At 44.6% G+C, this 24,736-nt stretch overlaps 1 protein-coding gene across 5 annotated transcripts in view; it reads left to right on the top strand.

The window, feature by feature from the left end:
• Ankrd44 (ankyrin repeat domain 44) overlaps positions 1-24,736 on the top strand; it is a 287,691-nt gene that overhangs the window by 248,268 nt on the left and 14,687 nt on the right. For 4 of the 5 annotated variants that reach the window (NM_001191807.5, XM_087565278.1, XM_087565280.1 and 1 more), the window contains 5 exon segments: positions 5,796-5,867; positions 13,748-13,949; positions 17,826-17,913; positions 18,732-18,849; positions 20,370-20,586. In NM_001191807.5, coding sequence (NP_001178736.3) covers positions 5,796-5,867; positions 13,748-13,949; positions 17,826-17,913; positions 18,732-18,849; positions 20,370-20,586 — 697 coding nt within the window. 5 annotated transcript variants of the gene reach the window in all.

Below are 24,736 nucleotides of genomic sequence, written 5' to 3'. Positions count from 1 at the left end.
GCTGGTCAGCTTACCACTGAAGTTCATAGTTATCATAGTTCAAGTCATTGTTATCACAAATGCACTTTGGGAAAGAGGGTTGCATCTGCTCTCTTTACTTCTAAGACATCAAGATGCTCGTTGAGTGAGCCTTCTAGTCCTGCGGGAATGCCTCTACTCCCACTCAGCACCTCATCTTTACCTGTCAGTGGGACCTAGGGGTGGCTGCAATACCAAATCTGGGTTTCTGTACCCCAAAAGAGTCTTGGCAAACTGATGTTGGTTGGGCAAAGCAAAAGAAGGAATAAGCTGACTCAAGCCATTTTATCTTTTATGTAGAAACTTTATAATTGATTGCTCAGTTGAAAAAAGAATGAACTTCAGAATTTTAGAGGTGGCAAGAGCTAATGATGAAGTAGTCTATAAGAAGGTTTTATTAAGGCAATCCTCAGGATGAGTACAAATTTTATCGTGTCCATAAAAGCCTTTGGTGTCATATTGGGGATGTACATACATATTGGATTTATGACATTCGGTCTGGGTGTAGTTCATTATGAATGCATGGACTGTGTGAATTTTGATAAGCATGTTAATTGGAAGTATACGTAAGGGAACGTTAAACTGGTATCCTTTATATCAGACATGTAAAGTCGTATCCCCCGATGTGTAATACAAGATCTCTGTGCTCACTCCTTTCTGCAGCACTGCTGCTTTTGCATGTGGTTTCACCTACACTAGTTTGCAGAAGCCATTCCACTCCTGGTTTTACTAAGTAGTCTGAGGTCGATCTCTGGAGAGCAACGTTATTCTCCAAACATATCGAAAGCCACCACATCACGGACTGTGGTGCGAGCACTCTGACACTCTCTTGCCCCCACACGCCTCCGGGGAGGAGTTTATGCAGCATAAAGCATCTGAGGTGCATGGGGTCTCTGCCACATCCCCTGTAGTTGATATGTGTAGCACCGGATTGTCAATCGGGAAGGAAGTTGATTCAAATCAGAAGAGCTAGTTCTAGATGACTGGCAAGTTGTTTTTCTTCCTATCAGTTCCATGCTGTTTTCTTAACAAAGGAAGAGCCTCTAATCTAAAGGAAGGGAGAACGTAGAGGACCAGGTCCCAGTTAATGTCCCCATGGAATAAGACAAATACGTATTGCTCTTTAGAAAGCAGTCACACAGGTTAAAAGACATTGTGATGTTAGAGAAAAGGGTTCATGCACTTAAAATACATTTCACTCTGTTTCTTGCCCCTGATCCCAGACTTCCGTGAAATACCAAGAGGTTTCAGCTGTCTGTTCATCCAAAGGCACTGTGGTACAGGCTGGAGAAGTAGGTGTGAGTTAGACCTGGGTGCCGTCTCCTCATCTGTCACTTACTGTGCCCACATGAGGATGCGACTTTAGGAGACTACTTTAGGCTTGATTGAGGTGACCGAGTAAGGTTCATGAAGTTCTTGGTTTAGAGTATTTGCTTAGTGGCTTGGCTGTCACCAGTGAGCCTTTTGTCATCATTTGTCACTGTCAGTATCTTCATGATCATTGTCCCATTGCTCTGTCATCACCTCCGTGTCCTGTCGATTCTTCACCTATACTGTCAACATCTGTCCACTTTCAAACCCTCATACAGCAGTGTTCTTGGTGTTAGAGCCCAAATCCCTGTGCTTTCTCTCACCACACAATCTTCCCAAATAACCTCATATACAAAGAAGCTTTAAACAAGATCTTTACTCTGAGCTACATGCTTTTATGTTCAGCTGATCATGAAACCAGTGGTTCTCAACTTGTGGGTCGTAACCCCTTTGGGGGTTGAATAATTCACAGGAGTTGCCTAAGAGCATTAGATAACAGATATTCACATTACAGTCCGTAACAGCAGCAAAATTACAGTTATAAAGTAGCAACAAACGTAATTTTATGGTTGCCGGTGACCACAACATGAGGGACTGTATTAAAGGTCATGCATTAGGAAGGGTGAGAAGCACTGCATTAAATTAAACATATCCCACTGAATAACATAGCTGCTCTTCAAACCCTAGTTTGCTGCACAGGTCTCTCCTGTGATCTTGCTTATTATTCTTTCTTTTGTTACCAGCTCTTCTATCACCAAAGCTGGTAAACTGTGATGTCATCCCTGATTGTAATCATCCCTCTCTCTCTCAGATGTTCAACCAATGGAACAAGTATATTCTACATTCTAGATCCTAAGTGCTGTGTGAGTAGAGTCTATGTTAAGAGCTGTAATCTCAGTACCTAGCATAATCCTCAACAAATAATTATTGAATAGATTCTGGTCATGAAGGAACAAATGAGACTTCTGCTTCCTTTTGCTTCTGTTGCTTTTTCCTTAATTTGAGAATATTGGTTATTTCAAACTTAATTCATGATCTAGAGATCCCAGAGTGGAGATATCATAACTGGCCCCCATGTCTAGGGTTGAACCCCTTACCCCCATCACCACTACACTTTTTGTTCACCCTGTATCCAGAATGGCTTTTTTTTTTATTGAAAAAGCCTCATAATCATGTCTTCCATGCCTACATTATTTTATTGACTGGAATAGCTGTCCTTATTTGAAGTCTAGGTTTAAAACTACTGTCCTAAAATATTCTGAAAATGACCTAGGAGCTAGCATGCCAACCTGAGTTTGAATATGCAGAACCTGTGTAAAAGTCAGACCCAGAAGCACATATCTATAATCTCAGGAGCAAGATGGGAGGTGGAGACTGGAGAATCCCCATCAGCTCCCAAGCCAGCCGGGCACATGCAGCAAAGCATCAGATAGAGCCTGTCTCAGACAAGAGGGAAGGAGTGACCTGACACTTGAGGTTGTTGTCTGGCCTCCAAATGCACGGCATGCTCCCTGTTCTCCTGTGTGCTTTCTGCTGCTTGAGCATTCTTTCTTTCTCAGCCTGGACAGCTCCCACTGTTCAGGCCTCAGGCTGCATTTTATTGTCTCTGACTGGGGTTTTATTCACTTCTTTGAGCTCCTAAGGTCTTTGCCCTTGTCCCATCCCAGCTCTCGCCCTCCTGCTTTATCTGCTAAGTGCTCTGGGTTTCCTGATAGCCTCCGAGTTCTATCAGGTCAGCAACCACATCTGCCCACTGCACAGACTGAATTCTGGTGCTTCCTCCCACAAACATTTGCTGACTGAGTGAAATCAGGCCTCACGTGTTGGTAGAGTGATGTGTGGGAGAATATTATTCCAAGATGAACATCACGGGAACATACCTAATCTGTGTGTTTGAGACCTGTTGTCTTCCTGCTCTGCTCATTGTGCTTGTAAAGGGGAGAGGGGAATGGTTCTCTGTTCCTTTGGTTACAGGTTCATTCTGGGACAGGATTTGGAGTTAGTACACACTGTCAATTCCAGGAAGTCTTGTAGGTGATAATGTTGCAAAACAAAGTGCAGATGATTACTGGCTCCGTCAGGCAGCAAAGACTCCTTTTATTTCAGCCATGTAAGAGAGAAGGGTTTTAAATCAGTGCCTTTGAAGTTAAAATTAAATTCGTTTTCATTGTTTTAGTATATCCTGAGTTTAAAGTCTAGATTCTATTCTCATATTAATGAGGAAGAAGCATGAAATATCTCATACTTCCAATGTAGTGACTTCCAATGTATTATCTGTAAGTTTAAAATTGTGTGGTTTTTTTTTTTTTTTTTGGTTCTTTTTTTTTTTTCGGAGCTGGGGACCGAACCCAGGGCCTTGCGCTTCCTAGGTAAGCGCTCTACCACTGAGCTAAATCCCCAGCCCCAAAATTGTGTGTTTTGAGCTGGTAATCTCTACACTTGTTAGTTAATCTACCAAAGTCTCTTAATGATAACATTCTGTCCCATATGTATCAACTCCGGAAAGGTTTTCTGCACCCAACTGAAGATCCGAGGACGTCATTCTTTTGGTTACATGGAAATTTAAGAATATGTTTTGAAATAGGAATCATTTCAGTCATTTTGCTGATTATAGTATGATCTAGTTTGCTTCTGTGATAAAACACTGACCAAAGCCAATTTGGAAGAAGGGTTTATGTCACCTTACACATTACATACATTCTGCTCGGGTCATGGCATCTGGATCCTTTTGTCTCTGTCTCTCTGTATATGTGTCTGCCTGTCTGCCACCCCCCCACCCCCCACACACACTGTGTACCCTGTAGATCAATTCAGGGCCTGTGTGTGCTAAGCAAATAGTCTTCTACCAGGCTGTATCCCAGTATTCTTTTTTGCCTGTTTTAAGACAGTGTCACTAACTCGCCCAGACTGGTCTCAAACTCATGCTATAGCCCAGCCTGCAAAACCAAAAGTCTTCCTTATCTGACTTTCTTTAGTCAAAGCTGGTTGACTCTGTGTCTCCAAGTTATCCATCTAACTGTTTCTGTCTGTCTCTGTTGTTTCCTGCTGGCCTAGGCCCTTGCTTTTTCCTTCTGAACTGCTGCTTCAGGTCCTAAGTGCAGATGTCACCCCCATCGTTGCCACTTGGGTCCATACGGTTATAGCATGCCATTTCTCTGCTCAAAGCACATTAGTCAGTTTCCACCATACCTTGGATCAAAGGCAAAATCTCAACCACAACCCATAGGATCTTTCTAGCATCCCACCCCATCCCTGTTCCCTCCTCTGTATTCTCACCCCTCCCCCTACATTACTCCAGCCTTCTTGAGGATCTTGGGGATCATGGTGTTGCTGATCCTTCAACTTGGAATGCCCAGATATCCACGAGGTTCTCTCTCTCCTTTCTCCAGAGTAGGCTTGGCCATCACCTGCTCCTCGAGGCCTGCTCTGGTCACTCTGGTTGCAGTATGATTCCTCTCAAGCCCTTTAGACCCCATCTCTGCACCATGTTCATAGCACCTTGTAGTACATAACGAACTCTGCAACTCTTTCACTGTGCATCTTCCTCCATGAGAAGGTTGGCTTCTACTATTGGCTCTTCAGTCCATTGCACAATATCCAGGTACACAGTAATCGTTCACTAAATGTTTGTGACATGAATGCACTCTATACACATGCCTTGTGGTATACACATCTAATTATTTATTAGGGATTCATTCCGAGGATGAAAAGTATGCACAAATAGCAAAAAGGGTTTTACCCATGTGTCCTTCCAGCAGTTGTCCACGAGCATGCAGTTGGCCTCTAACTCTCCCAGAACCACGAGGTCTCAGTTCTTCTAGTCCTCTCAGTCAACACATCACTGACTCCATGTATCTCCCTGGCTCTTCTCCCAATACTCTCTCATTACAGTATGATCTTTGTAGAGCCTGAAGACTGCATGTCACCTCTGCGTGGCCGTCCGTCACCACGGGGCCAAGTTAACCCTCAGGCTCAGAATCTACCACCCTGTTCTATTTTCATCGTGTCCCTTGAGATGTGCCCATGTTTTAGGTTCGTCTTTGTGTTTTATTTCTGTTTCTAATCTGTGTCATTTCAATCAGGAGACTCACCTGTCTTTTCTGACATTATTTCGAATAAATGTGTATGTGATAATGGAGTGAACATTAGCTGTCCTTTCCCACGCTTAGGAGTTTTCTCAGTGCAGTGGATGTACTGTACATTCGTTTTCTGGATTGGCAAAGCTGAGCATCCTTTAAAGAATGAACTTTTTTTCTTTAAAGTAGCTAATACATGACAAGTTGATCTGGAAACTTAAATGCTTGGCTTACCTATCAGTTTGAGGTGGGCGATTCTTGATCTCTGACCTTGGTTTGCTGATACTCTATATGATGTCTTAATGTTTGAAGCCTTCTTTCTCATTTATGCCTGTGCTCGTATCCAGAAACCACAATTCCTTAGTGACTCTTGCTTTTAATTTTCCACAGCTTTTGGAAAGAACCAACACTGGTTTTGAAGAATCAGACGGCGGTGCTCTCAAGAGTCCACTCCACTTAGCGGTGAGTGAATGGCTGAGGGCAGGTTCCTCTGTTTGTCTCATAAAGAGCAAATTCCCAAAACCTACCATGCTCTTAAGATATCACCCGGAAAGGCAGTGGTCAGTGGTAATGACAGCAACAGACGGTTGGAAGCATGGGCTTCCAAGAGACACAATCTCACCTGCTAGGTCTGCCTTCCCAGCTGATGACCTTACAAACAGTTACCTACCTTGTCCTCAGTGTCCTCATCTATACAATGGGAGCAAATAAAAATAGGAAACTTGCATAGTCATTACCACATAGAATGTAATAAATGATCGCCTTAAGCCCTAATCCTTTTATATGAAGGAAACATCTCAGCTAGAGAGATTTGATTATAGAGTAATAAGTAAACGTTAAGCCCATCACATTTTCAAATGTCACAGCTAAAACCTATGTGGGTTTTAAATACAACTGTGTGAGAGTAGAAGGTTCTGATCTACAATAGCAGCTGTGTGGTTCTTCCTGGATTTGCCACTGGGCCTCAGAGGAGGGCTCTGGCTCCAGTTGTCACACTGGAGAGAGCTGGGGAGACTGTTACAGTTCTCATTAGCAAAGCCTCCTCTCCGCCTCCCAGTAATCAAAGGGGAGAGCTCTGACACTCTGAACTCCTCAATGGGGCGGGGGAGTTATCACTCCCAAAGCTCTGCTTCAAATGGTATCTGCAACCTTAGCAATTAGCAGCTGGTTGAAAGAGCCCTGCTGACTGGCAGTGACACCCAGCCACAGCCAGCTCTCCTGCCCACCAAGCTGCTGAAGGTTGAACAGGCAGTCATGGTCTGGTGGGGCAGGCGGAGGCAGTAATTAGATGTATCTTTGGTGAGCACAATGGAACAGGATTCAAGGAAGATGGGAAGGAGCCTGGTCTACACTGAATTGGTAAAGTTGACCTACATGAGGCCCAAACACTTCTTCAGTGTTCTGGTGAGCCTTTAGAGAGGAATGTTTCATGAACAGGTGGGAATTCCTGCAAGGTGAGAGAAGACAAGGCCGTTACACAAGGGAGTGTCCAGGGCCAGTCACACTATGCAGAGCCGGCCTCCCACTGCCTGTCTCCACACGTACTTGCTAGCACACCTGCTGAAGCCCGCTTACAGCCTCTGACACACTCACCAAAGCATCCGCTATACACATAAACAAGTACACAGGCACACAGGCATTTCAAATGCTGTGAAATGAGCCATCCATCTTAGTTCAAGGAGGTAGACTTAGGCGGAGGAGGAGGGTGGACAGTGAGAGGGCAAAGCGTCATAGTAGTTGATTCAAAGAGCAGAGCAGGCTGCTCTTTAGAATCCCTGTGCAGCTGTCAGCTGTGCCCGAGCAAAGCTCCCCAGAGCTCGGTATGCACAGATGTAGCTAGTCCCCGCTGCCCTGAGCGAGGCCACGTGGGGGTATTTTAAGCAGAATCCTCATGCCCTTTGGACATGGGGCTGATTGCGTTGCTACTGAGAAGAGAGTTTCTAGGCGTCCAAAAATTTTATCATCTTTTCCAAAAATTATTTGCTCTGTGCTTAGCATGGCCAGGTATACTCCTGAGCTCTCTGAGTCTCCACTCACGTAGAAAGGGTGGTGGCATCGTGGCAAAGACTGGGCCTTGGTAGGGCTGCAGCTGGCAGGGGCCTTAGAAGACAGAGTTCATTCTTCTCATCAGCAACTCATCTGAACATGGTGATTTCCACTGCACATTACAGGAAGCGAATTAGTTAGTTAACCTTTGAGTTGGTTAGTTTGTTAGCTGTGAGATGCTGTCCATATACCTACGGTCTTGTGCCTCAGTTTCCCCATCCATCAGAAGAAAGGAGCAGTACCTCATCGAGGGCCATCGAGGGAACAGCATGAGCTAATCCGGGTAAAGCAACTAGAAGAGTGCCTGACGGCATATGTGTGCCAACAGCCAGCTTCACCCGTATTGTATTAACACAAGTCTTCTCCATGTGACACACACACTGACTGTGACAATGCCAAGCACTCTCCAGGAGGAGATATTACAGGGAAGGGACTTAGCCTCTGTCCTTTTGAGATTCCCATGTTGGAGAGATCTGAGGCAAGCAGTAGCATGACAGATGGCAATAAATGTTACAAGAGACAATGGACGGGATGCATGTGATGGGATAGTAAGGTGCAGGCAGAGTGCTATTTTACAGAGCACAGAATGTCACGTTTGCACAGCGTGACTGAGAGCTAGTCACGTTGCTGCTCTCTTCCTGAGAGAGGAAGGTTCTGGGCAAAGGTAAAACTCTTGAGGAAGAGAAGACTCAGCGTGTCCACAGAACAGCAATGTAACTACCACAGAGTAATAAGGGCGAGTGGGAGAAGCAAGGAGCGGGGAGAACAGCTGCCCCAACATCTCACAGGGGCTGCTGGTCCTCAGTAAGAACTCTGACTTTTACTCTGTGCAAAGTAGAAAGCACTTGTTTGGATTTAAGGAGATAAAGGAGATGTGACTTGTCTCAAAGATCACTAACTTACAAAAGAACAGAAGCCAAAGCCAGAAATGAGAGTGACCTGTCCAGAACGATCGTAAACAACCTGTTTTATTTTTCCCTCTACATCAGCAGCTCTCAACCTGTGGGTCTTGACCTCTTTGGGGTCTCATATCAAGCATTCTGCACATCAGATATTTACATTAGGAATCATAACAGTAGAAAAATTAGTTATAAAGTAATAATGAAATAATTTTATGGTTGGGGGAAACCACAGTGTAAGGAACTGTTTTAAAGCATTAGGAGGGCTGAGAACCAATCACCGGTTTACATGCTAACACTTAAAATTATTTTCTTGAAGTCATATATAGATGCGCTCATCGCCGTCCCCAGGGTTGGCGGGAGCATGTTGTTCCTGGATGGAAGCGTTCTAGTTGGGGAAAGAGAACCAGATGCGCCTAAACCTTGATCCCTAAAGAGACCTGACCTGCCTTGAAGCTACTATTTCCTGCCTGAATGATTTGAGTCTCCAGGGTTATCAGCTCATAGAATTCCACATTCATTTCATCCACTTGAAAGAATTAAATTAAGAAATGAGGTTAGGCAAATGGGAAGCTCCAGCTGTTGCTCTTTCCAGATGGACCTGTGGCGTCCCTGAAAAGGGTTAGGCTCCCAAATTCCTTCTCCTCGTTTGCCCTCAGCTTCCACCTTAAAAGGCTTATGCGAATTAATCGTGATTAATACATTTAAGTTGCCTAATGAGATAGTTCTTGAAATCATTTAAATTAATAATTTAAATATTTTTAAAGTTTGGTGCTCCCAATGACATCTCAGCATAGTGAAACTTACCCCCACCCAAGGGGTATTTGCAATGGTTACCTGCTGGCAAAGAGAAAACCATTCTCTCCAATGGAGTCCCACCAGGTACTCCGAGCCGCACTCCTGGACCGGCCCCCTGCCCAGGAGTAGATGGCCAGTACAAATCGAATGCCGACGGTTGTTGTCGTTGCTGGTTTTTGTTCGGTGGGCTTTGTTGTTGTTGTTTTGGCTTTTTATTTATTTATTTTTTTTATCTTACTGGATTTTTGTTTGTCTTTATTTTCATTTTTTAATTTTATTTTTGAGAGAAAACAAGAAAATGAAGTTGGGTGGGTAGGGAGGTTGGGAAAGTCTGGAGGAGTTAGGGTCGTGGAGAAACATGCTCAAAAATGCTCTGTATGAATAAAATATAAGGGTAAAAAGGAGCCACAAGCAACAGGAAGGGTCTTCCTTCAGGTAAATCTGGCTTTTGAATCATTCTGAGCACTTTCACGTGCCCGAATTTGAAAAGCTGCACTAGTGATCAGGGCTGCAACCATTGTATTTTACGCTAAGCCACTTTAACTTGAAAACAGGAGTGGGTTGTTTTAAGTGTGAGGATTAAAGGGGACCGTGGAGAGGGCAAGTGCCTTCGTCACAGCTATCCTCCTGGGAATGCGTCCTGCTTCCTGCCTGGTGTCTCTCCTGTCCCCTGTGTGTCTGACCCTCACTGTGCTGGCCACTGTCCTGTGTATGTCTGCATACATTGTAAGTTTTCCTAGGCTAAGTGAAGTGAACAGAAATTTAAAAGTTTACTATTCACGTCACAGTGGCAGGGCCAGCGTTTGACAATAGTATGTAGACCCTGTGCTATCTGCTGGCACACCTTCCTTCAGCACGGAGTCATGATTTCTCAGTAAGCCGAACCAGTAACTACCGGTTATCAGGACAGTGGAAAGCGGGAGGCCAAGGTTTGGAAAGTCAGTTCTCAAAAGAGCACCAGATTCACGTAGGGAATGAATTCTAACAGTCTGATTCCTGTGTGGATGCTCCTGTTACTCCGGTTCTTAGCCTAACATCAAAGGCTTCTGAGTTGACCTAGACTTGGTACAGGATATATGGGAAACATTGACTATTTTCTCTTCTTTGTTGATATTTGGAATTCCCCATGAAACCAAGCCAAGACATGCATCTTCTTGCCATAGCACATGTCCATATTCTCTCTCCAGAGTGTTCCTGGGTCAGCCTGCCTTACTTGAGACCCACTTCTTCCACCCAAGGCGGTACACCCACAGCATAACTAGGTAGCTCTGCCTCTCTGGGTCCTCATCCGTAAGTTGAGAATGTCAAGCGCATCTAAGCCTGCAGACTGGAGTGAGCTCACCACAAGCAGCCAGCTAGTGATTCCTTCAGAGTTTAGATCACAATACAGACTTCCTGTCCTGGGCAGTTACAGCTCTTTGTATACAGGAATTGTTTTCCTGTCCCTAAAGAGGCAGTGTATAGTAAAGGCACAGTGGTCTAGAAATGTGTCCCCAGAGTATCCTTTCTTCCTCCATCGTTCAAGATACTTCACGTTTCCACAGAGCTTTCTGCAGAAGAAATCTAGGTTATTATCCAGCATTTGTTGTTCAGCCCTATTCTGTTACAGGCAAACACTAAAACGTTTAGCCTTCAAGTCAACCAAGTGGAATTACTGAGGGAAAGTGTGTGCGTATCAGACTGCAGATTCTGAGTTCAGATCCTGATTCTGTTATGACCAAAGAACTTTTTAACCTCTGGAAACAAATGTTTGCAGTAGATGTGGTGACCTATATCGACAATCCCATACACAAGAGGTTAGAGCAGGAAGACTAAGGGTTTGAAGCCAGCCTAGGCTGCATAGCAAGATCCTGCTTCCCCTATGCCCCCAAAGATATTTATAGGTCATAAACGAGGTGTGGAAGCGCTTGGCATGGTGCCTAGCACATAGAAATGAATAGTTGCTATTATCAAAAGCTCATTGACAATACATCATTGGTATTTTGTGGCAATAAGTGCCTTGAAGTCGATGGAGTGAGTGGGCTGAAGAGTATATGTGCTGGGATGCTTCCCTGGCAAGGTGCTGTCTGCATAGAGCTACCAGGACAGTCACAGGGCTGTCTAGATGAAGCCCTTTCCAGACAAGGAACAGAAAGCACAGTCGCAACAGCCAGAGGAAAAAAATTCAGGTGCTTAACCATAGAGGGCAATATGGCCACCCCAGAACCCGGATGTGCTCAGGCTGCATGCAGGGGAAGGCCAGAGCTGAGCGCTGGATTGGCCTTGGCAGGTTTTGGATTTTGCTGCTGTCAAGAGAAGTAGCTTTAAGCTGAGTTTGCAGCAAACAGCGGAGTGGTGTCCAGTTTGATTGAGGAAAGGTTTCACCTGTTAATGGTGTCCCTGACAGATCACCAAGGGACAGACATGGGTTCCTTTTGCTAGAGCTCTGGCGAAGCAGTATGGGGAGAATGTGCAGTGGAAGACTTAGATGTGTGTATCTCTGAGACACACAGGAGATGGAACAGTGTCCTGTGAGTGGCCTGGAGGGCTGCTACTGATCACACAGCACCTTCATGGACTTGAACAGAAATGTGTGTTCTCTGGCAGTTCCCATGTGAATGTGCTGTGTGAGTTAACAGAGACACACGTTCCTCTGGCCAGGCAGAGGAACACTCAGAACAAGGCAAGGCATAGAGGGGCTCTTTGTCAGAATCCCCTTGTACTACTGTCCCAGATACTTGTTCAAGGCTGCAATCAAGGCTTAAGGGTTAGAGAAATAGAGGCGGTGTGAGGGTTGTGGTCTGAGAATGAAGTTGGCCTTCGCAGATGGGAAAGCTGAAGGCAAAAGAAGTTTGGGGAAGGAAAGCCAGGATTTGCTGTGTAGTGCAGGTACCAAACAGGGATGGACCTCTACACTTAGAAGTAAAGGGAGAAGTTGAGACAAGGATATAAATGGGGGATTCATTGTCATATGATTTATATTACGTGTTACATGGAGGATACAGCTAATATGTACAAATTATCCTAATCATTGAAAACATTTATTTTTAACTCATCCATACTCTTAATTCTTATAATTCATTTAACCTTACTTTTTGTTATTGTTGTTAACTGTGCTCTGGGCAATTTAGTAAAATAATTTAAAATATACATATAGCTTAATACCCCTTAGGTCTAGAAGTAACCAGTTATTGGTTTCTTTGGTATCCCTCTGAATTTTTCCTCTTACTGTAGAAGTACACACAAATATAAATACACATGCATACATTTTCTTTTTATATAAATGAGGCCATGCTAAATATATTGCCCGCAATTTAGTTTCTGAAAATCCTTTTTTGAACACTTACTACTCTCCACAAAAGTCATAGCAACTTTTACATCCACCAGAGTATCTAGGATTGCTTCCCTGCCCCTGCCCCCAGTTTTAATGATATGGGGGTGTGGCCAAACTCTTCATCTATTGTCCAGGGTATAAAATAGCATTACAAACATTTTACATAGCGTTTTTCGATGTCTGTTGGCATTTTACATTTCTATTTTTCTCTGTGAGCTGCATTTTTGGGTCTTTTGCACACTTTCCTAGTTTTCAAAACTATATCCAAAAGTTCATGTTAAGAAAATTATCCTTCATGTTCAGTCTTTTCATGGTGCCTTGAGGAACAGCACAGAGAAAGAATGCTAATGGCTAAAGAGCAGTCTTTGACATCTGAAGCCACCTGGAGCAGATGTCCTACTTCTCTCCACCCCTTTCCCCCTGGATAATCTTACCTCTTTCTCTCTCTCATTTTCAAGATCCTTTGCTCATGCACTGTGGGTGTGGGACTAATATTTTTTTCCCTTGCAGACTAAATTAAAAATCTCAGACTGTCTACCTTGTTTTTAATACTACACAGCCTAGGCTCCCATAAGGCATCTGAACTTGGCCCTGGCCCATGTCCTGTATTTCCCTAACTGGTTCAGTGGCTTCACTATGCTCGACGGAGGAAATAATGGAGAGGGAACAGCATCCACTGCATATCAGATCTTGTGCACAGCCACTGCAATTATCTCTTCTCATCTTTGTGGCAGCCCCAGGAGGCAGCTTTTATTGCTGCCTCCTGGATACAGAACTCTAAGTACAATTAAGAAAGTCACCTACACTCCCATGGTTAGTCACATGATAGGCTGTGAGGGAAGATTTGCGTGGGTAGATTGAATTAAGAGTCCCCAATGTTTCCAGTAATTTTTTCCCCTGGCTTTATTAACAGAAAAGATTCCTGAACATCTTGTAGTGTCCATTGATTTGTTTAGGACTCTCCTGAGAGATGAGTATGTAATTCGTACAGCCATTCGTCTAAATAAGATTGTTAGGTTGTAAATCTAATAAACATATACTGATGGATGTTATGCCTTTGAGCAAATTAGTTGACAAGGGGGAAAAACACAAAGGCATTTACTTGCAACCAGAGGTTCATGAACTAGCGTTTCAGCCTAACTTCAGTTTGCCAGTTTCAAATTCCATCCCAAGTGTTGATCCAATGGGCTCTTTGGAGTCTGAGACCCAGGAGGCTCAGCCTCTCAGGTGGGTTGTTGTGGGATTTGAAGCAAGCAAGGGTTCGATTGTGGCTTTCTTCCTTGCAGGCCTACAATGGGCACCACCAAGCCTTGGAGGTCCTTCTCCAGTCCCTAGTGGACCTGGACATCAGGGATGAGAAAGGCCGGACGGCCCTGTACCTAGCTGCTTTCAAGGGACACACAGAATGTGTGGAAGCACTTGTTAACCAGGGCGCATCCATCTTCGTGAAAGACAATGTCACCAAAAGAACTCCACTTCATGCCTCGGGTAGGTCTTGTTGATTCCTGAGTTTTGTAACTCATGTACAGAGTCGAATAAAAGGATAAAATGTGCTGAGGTGACTTCATAGGTAAAGGTTCTTGCCACCAGGCCTGATGACTTGAGTTCAGTTCCTGAGACCCACATGGCCAGAGGAAAACACTGACTTCTGCAACTTGTCCTCTGACATCCAAATGCATATGGTACATGCCACCCTGATAGATAGATAGATAGATAGATAGATAGATAGATAGATAGATAGAAGATAGATAATCTGATTTTTTAAAAGCTATAGCTGGAGCTCAGTGGGAGAGCATGTTTCTAGCAAGCATGGCACCCTAGGTTCATCCCTCCACCCCACCCTTTGCTGAAAAAGGACAAGAGCATTTTTTCCATCCCTATTTTTAACTTCCTAATTTTGCATCTACACCTAATTTTGCATGTATACCCAAACACTTCCAAAATGGTTTTGATATGATTTTTCCTTAGACATAATTAATGCTCTCTGGTCGGCCTCTGGCCTTCCCCAAGAAAACTGAGTCTTTCACCAAAGACCACCCCAGAACCTCTGAGTGAAGGGCAAGTTACAGTGATCTGGAAGGACAGTTGGACAGAACGAGACACATCAAAATCATAAAGCTGTTTCAAGCATGGCAGTAATGGCATTCTAGGACTGTTCTGCAGAGAGGCTAGTAGACAAGGAGCTAATAAACACGTCTTCTATCAACCTGTACACCGCTTTACCCAGTTTTCACTTTGACCCTTGATACATCTGATATCAAAATGGAAACCCTTAACAAGTACCTTTGCACATCCGCCAGCAAGTGAGGTAGCTTTTCTGGAATCCTTCTGCAGTACACATGACAGGACACTTCCAGATGGGCACAGATGTGAAGGCAAGCTGGAAGGACTTATGTCCCTGCTAAAAGCCTAAGTACCTTTTGGCTCAGGCAATTCCGTGATGTTAGCCTTTGAGAAGGGTAGAATATGACAGTTTTTCAAAAGAGAGTAAAAAGTGGGCATGGTCTCATTGAGGATGTGAAGCAATGAGGACAGGTTTCTACAAGATTTGTATGATTTTCATTACTTGAATGTTTTCTAGGAATGCTAGACAGTTGGGTCTTTTTTCTGTGGGAGCTGGTGACATGCTCAGTGGGTGCAGGCTCTCACTGCCAAGGCCGATGACCGATATGGCAGAAGAGAGAACCGACTCCTCCGAGCTGTCCTTGGACCCTTGCATGCATACCTTGACAAACACACAACATAGAAATACAAACATAGTTAATAATTTGTAAAAGAAGAAGAAGAAGAAGAAGAAGAAGAAGAAGAAGAAGAAGAAGAAGAAGATTTCTATATACATCTCTCTTAACTTCCAAGCCACTGAAGAGACACCATACAGAAAGAGAGAAAGCCTACTGCTGTCTAATTGTTCAGAAAGAGTTACTGTCAGGAAAAGATCAGTAATGGCTGGTATGGCCATTTATAAATTTTCGTTTCCCACCAGTAATTTTGCTTCTTAGGCATTCCTTGGTATCATCGTCAAAATCAAATTTGCTCATTTTAAAGATTGGTTGCCTATTATTAAGCCAGGCAACCCACTTTGTTACTATGTAATTCCTAACAATTGCAAACAGGCTGGATTATGGGGACCATCCTCACCCATCGTCACCCATTTGCCGCTGTGATGTAGGTGTGGTCCAAGGGTGCCCCCTAGCGGTCAAGAAGACTCACTCTTGATTTCCCTCACGCCATCTATTAAAAAAAGACAGGCTGTCATTTAACCATTCTCCACAAAAATGTCTGCTGGGCAGAAGCTTCGCCCTGTGATTTGAGGACCAACTTAGCTGTTTTTTGTTTGGTTGGTTGGTTGGGTTTTTTTTTGTTTTTTGTTTTTGTCCAATTTACTTGAGAGGCCATTTCCTTTGGTTGCGATCTTCCAAGTACTGTGAGGGGGGGCAGCCGGAATGAACAGATAAACACAGTGACAGTTGTGATCTTTCAGCAGTGTGAAAAATGGCTGTCAGAGACCGAACCAGTCTCATGGAGAGCTGGGGCTGGCAGGGTACAGCTAACAATGCTAACATCTTTCTGCTAGAAGGCAATTCTGGGGGATACAGTGTGCGGGAATCCAAGGAGAACTGAGGTTGCTACTCTAAGGGTGGAGGGAGGGGTGCTTAAATTTACCTAAGGGCTTGGGGGAGGGGCTCCTTAATTTTCCTTAGGGCTGTGAGCTCAATTTCAACAGCTACAGTAAAAGCAAAAGCCTCACTGTGATGATTTGTAAGGCCCTGGATGACCAATGTGATGTTTTTTTCTTATGTTTAGCCAAAAATGAAATATCCTTGGGATGATTCTGAGCATTAAAGAATATCAAATATATCAAATTGATACAGAAAGAAAGGCCAAGTCCTGTTCATCCCATTCCCTGAACCATTGCTGAGGGATTTAGCTGTCAGCCCTATGCCAATCTTTTTTCTTTTAGGGATACATTAAACTCCCTGCAAATTTCAACAAGGTAACAGGCTTTTGTACAATTTTGAGAACAACAGTGAAGGTAGCAGCAATAAGATGCTGCCTTGAACTCCAGTCCTCCCAATATGTATGTGTAAGAGGATGCAGAGAACAGGCTGAAAGGCATGGCTTATAACATTGTGGGCATGGTTCCTGCTGTGCATTTGAATGGTGCCTATGAATCTGAGCTAATTCTAATAAATGTTGTTCCAGAAGACTATGGAAGTTAAATTACCATTCTTTAATAACTGGCAAGCAATTAAAATAACTGTAAAACAGCTCTGAGGGGAACCTTTGTTAACCCAACCTAACTGTATCCATCCCCTTCTCTCGTCATATCCAGAGCAAGGGGAGGTTGGAGTCCTTTGTGGGGTGCGTATTGTTCAGAGAGTAAAGCCACGGACGGAATGATAATATTCATCTTATCATTTCCTGAGTGATTCCTTGACAGCTGGAAGGCTTCTCAAAGGTTCTCCTCACTACACCAGAAGCAATGCCTTACTGTAGAGGAGGGGTTTAATCCCATCCCAGCACCCATTTAGGCGCCACCAGCTCCTAAAGGAGCATGTTTAGTTTTGTACAAGGCGCGTCCTGGGAATCATCCCCAGATGTGTGAGGCAGACATGGCATTGGGGTTACATTACATTTCCTGCTCACTGCTGGGAAGGGAGCAGGGAAGGGCCAGCAGCCCTAACCAGGAACCTGAAGATCTCTGGGTCCTCACCCAGCTGGGTGAGAAGGGACAGCAGCTGCTCCTGCTGCAGCAGTCCTAAGACTCTGCAGGGGCAAGGCTGCAGTTTGAGATCACCCAGCAGAGAGCTCCAGTGTCAGTGAAGAGGGACCACACAGCTTATGCTTAACTCTTCTGGCTCGGTGTTCTATGCTCAGCCACCACTAACCAATGAGAACTGTAGCTGGAATATGGGACTTAGGCTTCACTGATCTAGAAGAGCGGTCACCACTCGTTCCTCCTCCTCTTTCCCTCTCTCCTCTCTTCCTCCTATCTCTGCCTCCTTCTCCTTTTAAAAAAAGAGCTGGAAATGGGCTGGACACAGGACGGTTTTATGGAAGTAGAGTGTCTCTCAGTGGACTGTCACTGGGGACACTTACCACCTCTCTACAAGGAGAATAGAAAGGACAGTGAGCTTAAGAAAACCTCTCTGAACTCTGGCAACAGAAAGATGGAAGTCTATGGATAAAAAGAAAGGGGAGACGGCTTCTCAGAGCCACCTGGGTCACCTTGAACTGGAAGCCAGGGCTATTCGTTAGCAGCAATGAGAAATAACTGAGTTGAAGTTCACAGATTTCACTTGGGAGAGAGGACCTGCAGTGTGAGTTTATGTAAAAAAAAAACTTTATCATTTTCTTTTTCAGTTATTAATGGTCACACGCTGTGTTTGAGGCTACTACTTGAAATAGCGGACAACCCGGAAGTGGTTGATGTGAAGGATGCCAAGGGACAGTAAGTGTTTTCACGTTGGCCTTCCTCTGTTGTGTCAGTCACAGAGCTGATTGGTTGGCTGAGGATAGTACCTCCCTGCAAAAACCCACGGGTCAGGAGCCTCCAACACTGAGGCCATCACCACCAGAGCATGTACTGAGGGAAGCACTCAGTCAGTGCATTTCTTAGTGAGCACCTCTTTATCCTGTCTGTAGCCATGCTTCCTGGTTGTTATTTCCTCTTTCTCCCTCCCTTTGACATTTAAAGCTATCACTTACCCACTTTCTAATAATGCAAAGAGGCAGACCTCAAGAGTTGGATTCTGTCCTGGAAATAATAGAAGACCTGCGGATTTTTATCTTCCGAGTTCTTTTTCAGTTTCTATCTGTTGGCCTAGTCATCACCTGGACTTTTCTTACAAATAGGAAGTGCAGACGGCCTGTCCCTAGGCACATGAGCTCGAGTGACAGCCAGAGCAGGGGCCTGGGTCTTTCTTCGACACTGGCAAATCTTGATCAGAGTCCAACATCGATTGCTGTGAAAGGGGAGCTGCTGTGACAGAGGCAGGAGGTTCTTCTGCGCGCACAGCCCCAGCCTGTTGGCACTGAGGGGTTGCCACACGCTTTTGAAAATGTTAGAATTAATGTGATTGCCCTATGCGTTAGCCACCATTCTGTACGGCCCTTAGAACAGAAATAGTTCTCTCGTTCTACATGGCATGGAGTAGTGGATTCGATACATCGGAAATACTGGGGAATTTATAATAGAAAGAGATCTCTCCTCTCACTGGAAGTGGTCTTTGATCTCTTTCTAAAACACCGGTTTCTCTCTCTCCCTAGAACCCCACTGATGCTTGCAGTAGCATATGGACACATTGATGCCGTTTCGTTGTTACTTGAAAAGGAAGCAAACGTAGATGCTGTTGACACAGTGGGCTGCACAGCTTTACATAGAGGGGTATGTATGCCTCTCTCTGCTTCGGTTTACATAGAGGGGTATGTACGCCTCTCTCCGCCTCAGTCAAGTTCCTTCCCAGCCAGCCTGCTTTACTTTCCCTAGGTGAGGTTTTAGGGGAAAAGATGTTTCAAAGAGATCCAGTTAGCTTCACAGTCAAAACGAAATCACAGACCTTTATACAGTGACACAAATGAACGCGCCACAGTGTGGTCCTGCTCTTAGGAGTTTGTGTTAGACTGGGATAAAGATGCATGGGCACCTACTGTTGGAGGGATGGCTCTCCTTTCTGATTACAACATATGTCGTATCACAGAAAATTGGCAGTATTTTTTTACATTCAGGAAAAAAAAATCAAAGTCACCAGCTATCATACTTCCTGGAGGTAATCACATTTGATACATACATAGATGCACATATGCACATACACACACACACACACACACACACACACACACACACACACACACACACACACACACACACGATGTAGTCCCTCTTCCTCTTGGTATATATAAAGGACCATTCTCCATGGCGTTAAGTATTCTTCTGCATGGTCATTGGTAATGCTCCATCGTGTGCAGCTGCCAAACTGAATTCAGTGATTACCTGACTATTTCTGTTGCTCAGCGTGACAAATGATAGCAATGTATGCATTTTGTGGCCAAGTCTTTATGCACATCTGCTGAATTATTTTTTTTTGAAGGACGAAAATAGGCTAACTAGACAAAGGTAAAAATCATAAAATTGCTATGTAGAGGTGACGTAAACACCCTAGTTGGTGACTGAAAGGATTTTCCATGGTTATCGGGCATAACCACAGTCCTTATTTCTTGGCACTTCTTTTGGTCCATGCGGCAGTCTGGGGAACATTACATACACGTGTCCATCAGTGACATCCAGGGTGCACATCCAGGGCGATCTTACACTGTTAGAATGGAGCCGAAGAAGATTCCTTTCATGTGTAACTTTTACTGCACCTTTGCTGTTTAGATACGAACACTTGTGATCCCCACAATGTCCATGTGCTGTACGTGTTAGCTTAGGATTGACCGGCTCTACTGGGCAGCCTAAGAGTGGAATAGGCTGTGCTTTCTAGCTTTGTGTACAGACTCTCTGGGATATTTCCAAAAGGCATCCCCGTGCCCACTGCATCATGGGATTGTGCTGTCTCTTTAGTACTGGGCAACCTATGAGGTCACTGTTTCTCTGCTCTTACATAGTGGCTATAATGCGTCAAAGAAAGGCAGACTCACTTTTGTCTGACTGGGGGTGGACAACCAAGACTTAACATACTCCTCCTTGATTCTGAAGCTGGTATTTCCTAACATATCCTGATACCATCCATAGTCATGTTTGGAGAGAGAGCACCAAAATACGTCTCCTAGGCCTTTTTGGTAGGGATTTTGCTAGGGTTGTTCTGCCTCCTACCTCTCAGGCCGGGCGGGGGAGGCCTTCCATTCTCTACAGTGCTATCCTTAGCCAGCTGAGGTTTGTTTTGCACTTTAATTGCAACACGCCAGATCATGACAGGACATGAGGAATGTGTGCAAATGCTGCTGGAACAAGAAGCATCCATCCTCTGTAAAGACTCCAGAGGGAGGACACCCCTGCACTATGCCGCTGCCCGGGGCCACGCCACGTGGCTGAATGAGTTGGTCCAGATTGCGCTTTCTGAAGAGGACTGTTGCCTCAAAGACAACCAGGGATACACGCCGCTGCACTGGGCCTGTTACAATGGTGAGTCACACGTCGTCTGAGCGATTCCACTGGACTTTCAGACCTCACATCTCTGTGACCTCAGTGGAGGCGAGAACACTGCTGTGCACTGCAGTTGCCGGTGTCCGTGCACCCCGGACATGGCTTTCGTCTGTCATATGTTGTTTTAAACCGATCCCTCATCCCCACCCCCTGGCTGTCATGATGCTGAATAAAAGTTAGTGTGCTTCCCTCTTCCTATGACATGCAACTCCTCATGAGAGTCACCAGTGGGCTTAAGCAATCGTCATCAGTTTCTGATCTGTACCAGATAACCAGGAATCACATGAAGTGTTAACACAATGAGAGTAAAAACAAAGCAAGCGAACGCTAGTGGGTGTATACTTTATATTTTGGCATTTTTCTTTAATACTCACATCCCACGTTTACTTTGGCGTGCTTACTACTTGGAATAGTTGAATTTTTATTTCAGTCATTTGGAACAGAAGAGGAACGAATGCTGATTGTGTCAGTTCACAGATATGGACGTGGGCTGAGGCTATGGCTCTGCTTGTAGAGTGTGTGGCTAACACACATAAAGCCTTTGGTTCCACTTAGGTATGGGTGCGATGCCGTAGCCTAGCACCCAGCAGGTAGAGGCATCTAGGCTTCACCAATAGCTTCTCCTAGGCTCCCTTCATAGTGCCAAGCCTCAGCTCCTTTGCCTGACCCCTACAGTCCTGGGCCATCGAGGGTGTACTTTCACCCAGTGGCCTTCCATGGCCTCTCACAGTGCCCAGCCTCAGCTGCTCTCCATGACCCCTTCATGCCTTCAAAACCAGTACCACCTGGGTGACTCTTACACACTAGCAAGTCCAGCCACAGCACGAGGTACAACGTTGGCATCTTTGGAACACAGCTCTCAAAAAACACTTCCCAGAAGATTTCACCTCAGTGGTGCTGATCTTTCTTAGCTCCAGCTAACCAGCATCGATTGTCTCCTTCTCCTCTTGAATATAAAGCCAGAGACACACAGCTGAAGCTGCTGAGTTCTGCTGCTTGCAGGAGCTGGAACATGGCCCCCTTGTTCTATTACATCATCACTAGCTTCCTCTTTTCTAACTCCTTCACTGCCTAAGCCTGCTGTCCTGGATCTTGCTGTAGATTGACCTTGAATTTAGAGATCTGCGTGTCTGTCTCCTGGGAGTAAAGGTTTGTACTAAGATGCCTGGAGCTAATTTAGCTGGGTGGAATCTTGCCTCAAAATCATTACTTCCTTAATTTAATTTAATATCCTTGAATAGAGGATTCAGCTCCATTTCACTTCTGGGTGTCCCTTTATTGCTTGAGCCATATATTTTGTATTTTTCCTTTCTCAACTTCCCTTTTTTCATTAAAATGCTCTTCATAGACATGAACTTTAGTAACCACACAACAGAATTTACACCAGGCTGTTTTGAGACTTCCTTTTTCAAAGCCATTAATCTAAGTCTTTTCACCTTAACTTCAGGCACACTCTTCGAACAATGGCAAAAAGCAGCCACATTTTCCCCTAAAATACCACAAAAACAGTCTCTAGGCCACATCCTGAAATTCTTTACTGGGCCATCTTGGGCCAGGTCCAAACAGTTCAATTACTCTCAGTAACAAAGTCTTCCGCATTCCTACTAAGATAGCCCATTAAGTCCCATTTAAAGCATTCCACTGGTTTCCAAATCCAAAGTCCCAAAATCCACATTCTTCCAAACCAAAGCATGATCAGGCCTATCACAGCAATACCCTACTCCTGGTACCAACTTCTCTCTTAGTTAGGGTCTTATTGCTGTGATAAGACACCATGACCAATGTAAGTTTTATAAAGGACAACATTTAATTGGGGCTGGCTTACAGGTTCAGAGGTTCAGTCCATTATCATCAAGGCAGGAGCATGGCAGCATCACAGCATCCAGGCAGGCATGGTGCAGGAGGAGCTGAGTTCTACATCTTCACCTGAAGGAAGCCAGGAGCAGACTGAGCATCCTCAGGCAGCTAGGAGGAGGGTCTCCAAGCCCACCCCACAGTGACACACATCCTCCAACAAGGTCACATCTTCTAATGGTGCCACTCCCTGGGCCAAACATATGCAAACCATCACAATATTATAACATGAAAAGTCTCACTAAGTATCCAGAAGGGAATTTTTTAAATAAAAGGCATGCTTTTAAAATTGTAAGAAATAATATTTTGCACAAAAAGTTGCCCTAACATGATAAAAGTACTTTTCCTACAACTCTGTCATCCCGGGGGTGATTCTACATCTTTTTATTTTTGGTAATTTTGTTATTATTTTTAAGTTTGCATCTCCCAACTTAATGCTGTATTTATTGCCATTGTTCCCTTTCTGAAGGTGGCCTTTCACCCATGCCTGCTTTCTCCTGTTGAAAGGCTTATGTCTCCCCGTCTTCCTGTTCATCTATAAGAGTCTTAGCTATGCAAATCTTCTGCATTGTGTGTTGGAGGTGTTTCTGCTCATTGATTTGAAAGCCTTTTTCCATGCAGATGTTTTGAGGTTTTGTATGGTTGAATCTATTTTGTGGTGTCTCCAAAACCTGCCTTAAGAAGGTCTCATACCCCCTGACATAATGGATGTCTCCTAGGAGGATTCCCAACTCTGCTTCTGCGACTCTGTATTTGCATTTCAGTTCCACTAGGATTTTCAACTTGGAAATTTTTGTGATTATATTTTCTGGGAAGAGTTTCTGTGCTCAATTACATTGACTTAAAACTGCTTGCGCTTTCATTAGTCTTCTCATTCATTGGTTCTGCCTTAATAAAAACTTATTTTTGTTCCTCTTCTACCATTGGCCAACTGTAAATTTTTTACCTAAAATAATTTTTTAACCCACAACTTGAGCTCTTTCTGGCAAGAAAGAACCCACAGCAGGGAAGGAAAGGAAACAGAAGGGTACTGAATATGCTGGCTGACACAGGCTGGTCACAGACCACATCTCCCTGGGGCTGGGCTCAACTTTCTGCTGCTGAGTCTTTCCTGGTGCAGCCAAGCAAGCAGATGTTTTCCCAAGCGTCCACTCGTTCAGGATTCTAGAGCAGCCTCCCTTTTGGTCTGAGGTCCCCTCACTGGGTGATGTGAAATGTTGAGAGTAGCATGTTACTCTCCAGTTTCAGCTGCAGACTCAGTCTCCCTCTGAGGAACGGAAGGTGCACACATCATCCTCAGTTGGTCCTTTTGGGGGTTCATAGTACTAATACAGAGGCTAAGAGGCCTGTGACCCCTGGGTGATGTTTGGAGGCAAACACAAAGTTGGACAAGACCACTTGCCTGCTAGGAGTTTGTATACGTCTTAGTCCTTCCAAGAGCTATCAACTTGTCTCTTCAGTTACAAGAAAGGTTTTGTTTGTACTTTAATATTTAAAACCACCCACATGGGAATTTTGACTAACTTAGCCCTGAGGTCAGGCAAGAAGAGGCTCTGGGATTGTGATCTGTGATTAAGCCAAGTGGCCAGCCATGCCTTCCTACCCCAGAATTGCACTATACATTCTAAAGCACGCTCAGGCCCTTCATAAAGTCACATCATCTATGACATGGGCGGATATGTACCGGACACTGAGCCCCCAAAGAGTCACAGATAAATTCTCAGGTCATATACAAATTTAACGGGCTGTCCTGGTAGTTTTAGGTCAACTTAACACAAAGTAGCGTCATCTGGGAAGAGAGAACCACAGTTGAGAAAATGCTCCCACCCAGTTGGCCTTGGGCAAGCCCATGGTAGAGTTTCTTGATTAACAATTGATGTGGGAGGGCCCAACTCACTCTGGGTGGTGGCACTCCTGGGCTGGTGGTCCTGGGTGCTAAGAGAGAGCAGGCTGAGCAAGCCTTGGGGAGTGAGTGAGGGAGCAGCTTTCTTCCATGGCCTTTCCTAATGTTCTTGTCCTGACCTCCCTGGATGCTGGACTTTGACAGGCTGTGAACTGAAATAAACCTTTTCCTTCCCAAGTTCCTTTTAGTCATGGTGCTTTATCACAGCATTGGGAACCTTAGTTGTTAAGTCTCCTGTCACTGGTGTTCACCATAGTGCTTCACATTTACTCACTACTTACTTTAAAGTACTCATTGGGTGCCTACTATGGTCAGACACTGCTGCAAACGAGGCCATTGTATTTTACATGTAGAGCCCTTTTTGCTGTTTTC

The sequence above is a fragment of the Rattus norvegicus genome, chromosome 9, assembly GCF_021556685.1.
Source record: "Rattus norvegicus strain SHRSP/BbbUtx chromosome 9, alternate assembly SHRSP_T2T, whole genome shotgun sequence".
Lineage (NCBI taxonomy): Eukaryota > Metazoa > Chordata > Mammalia > Rodentia > Muridae > Rattus > Rattus norvegicus.
This window is presented reverse-complemented; position numbering and strand designations above follow the sequence as displayed.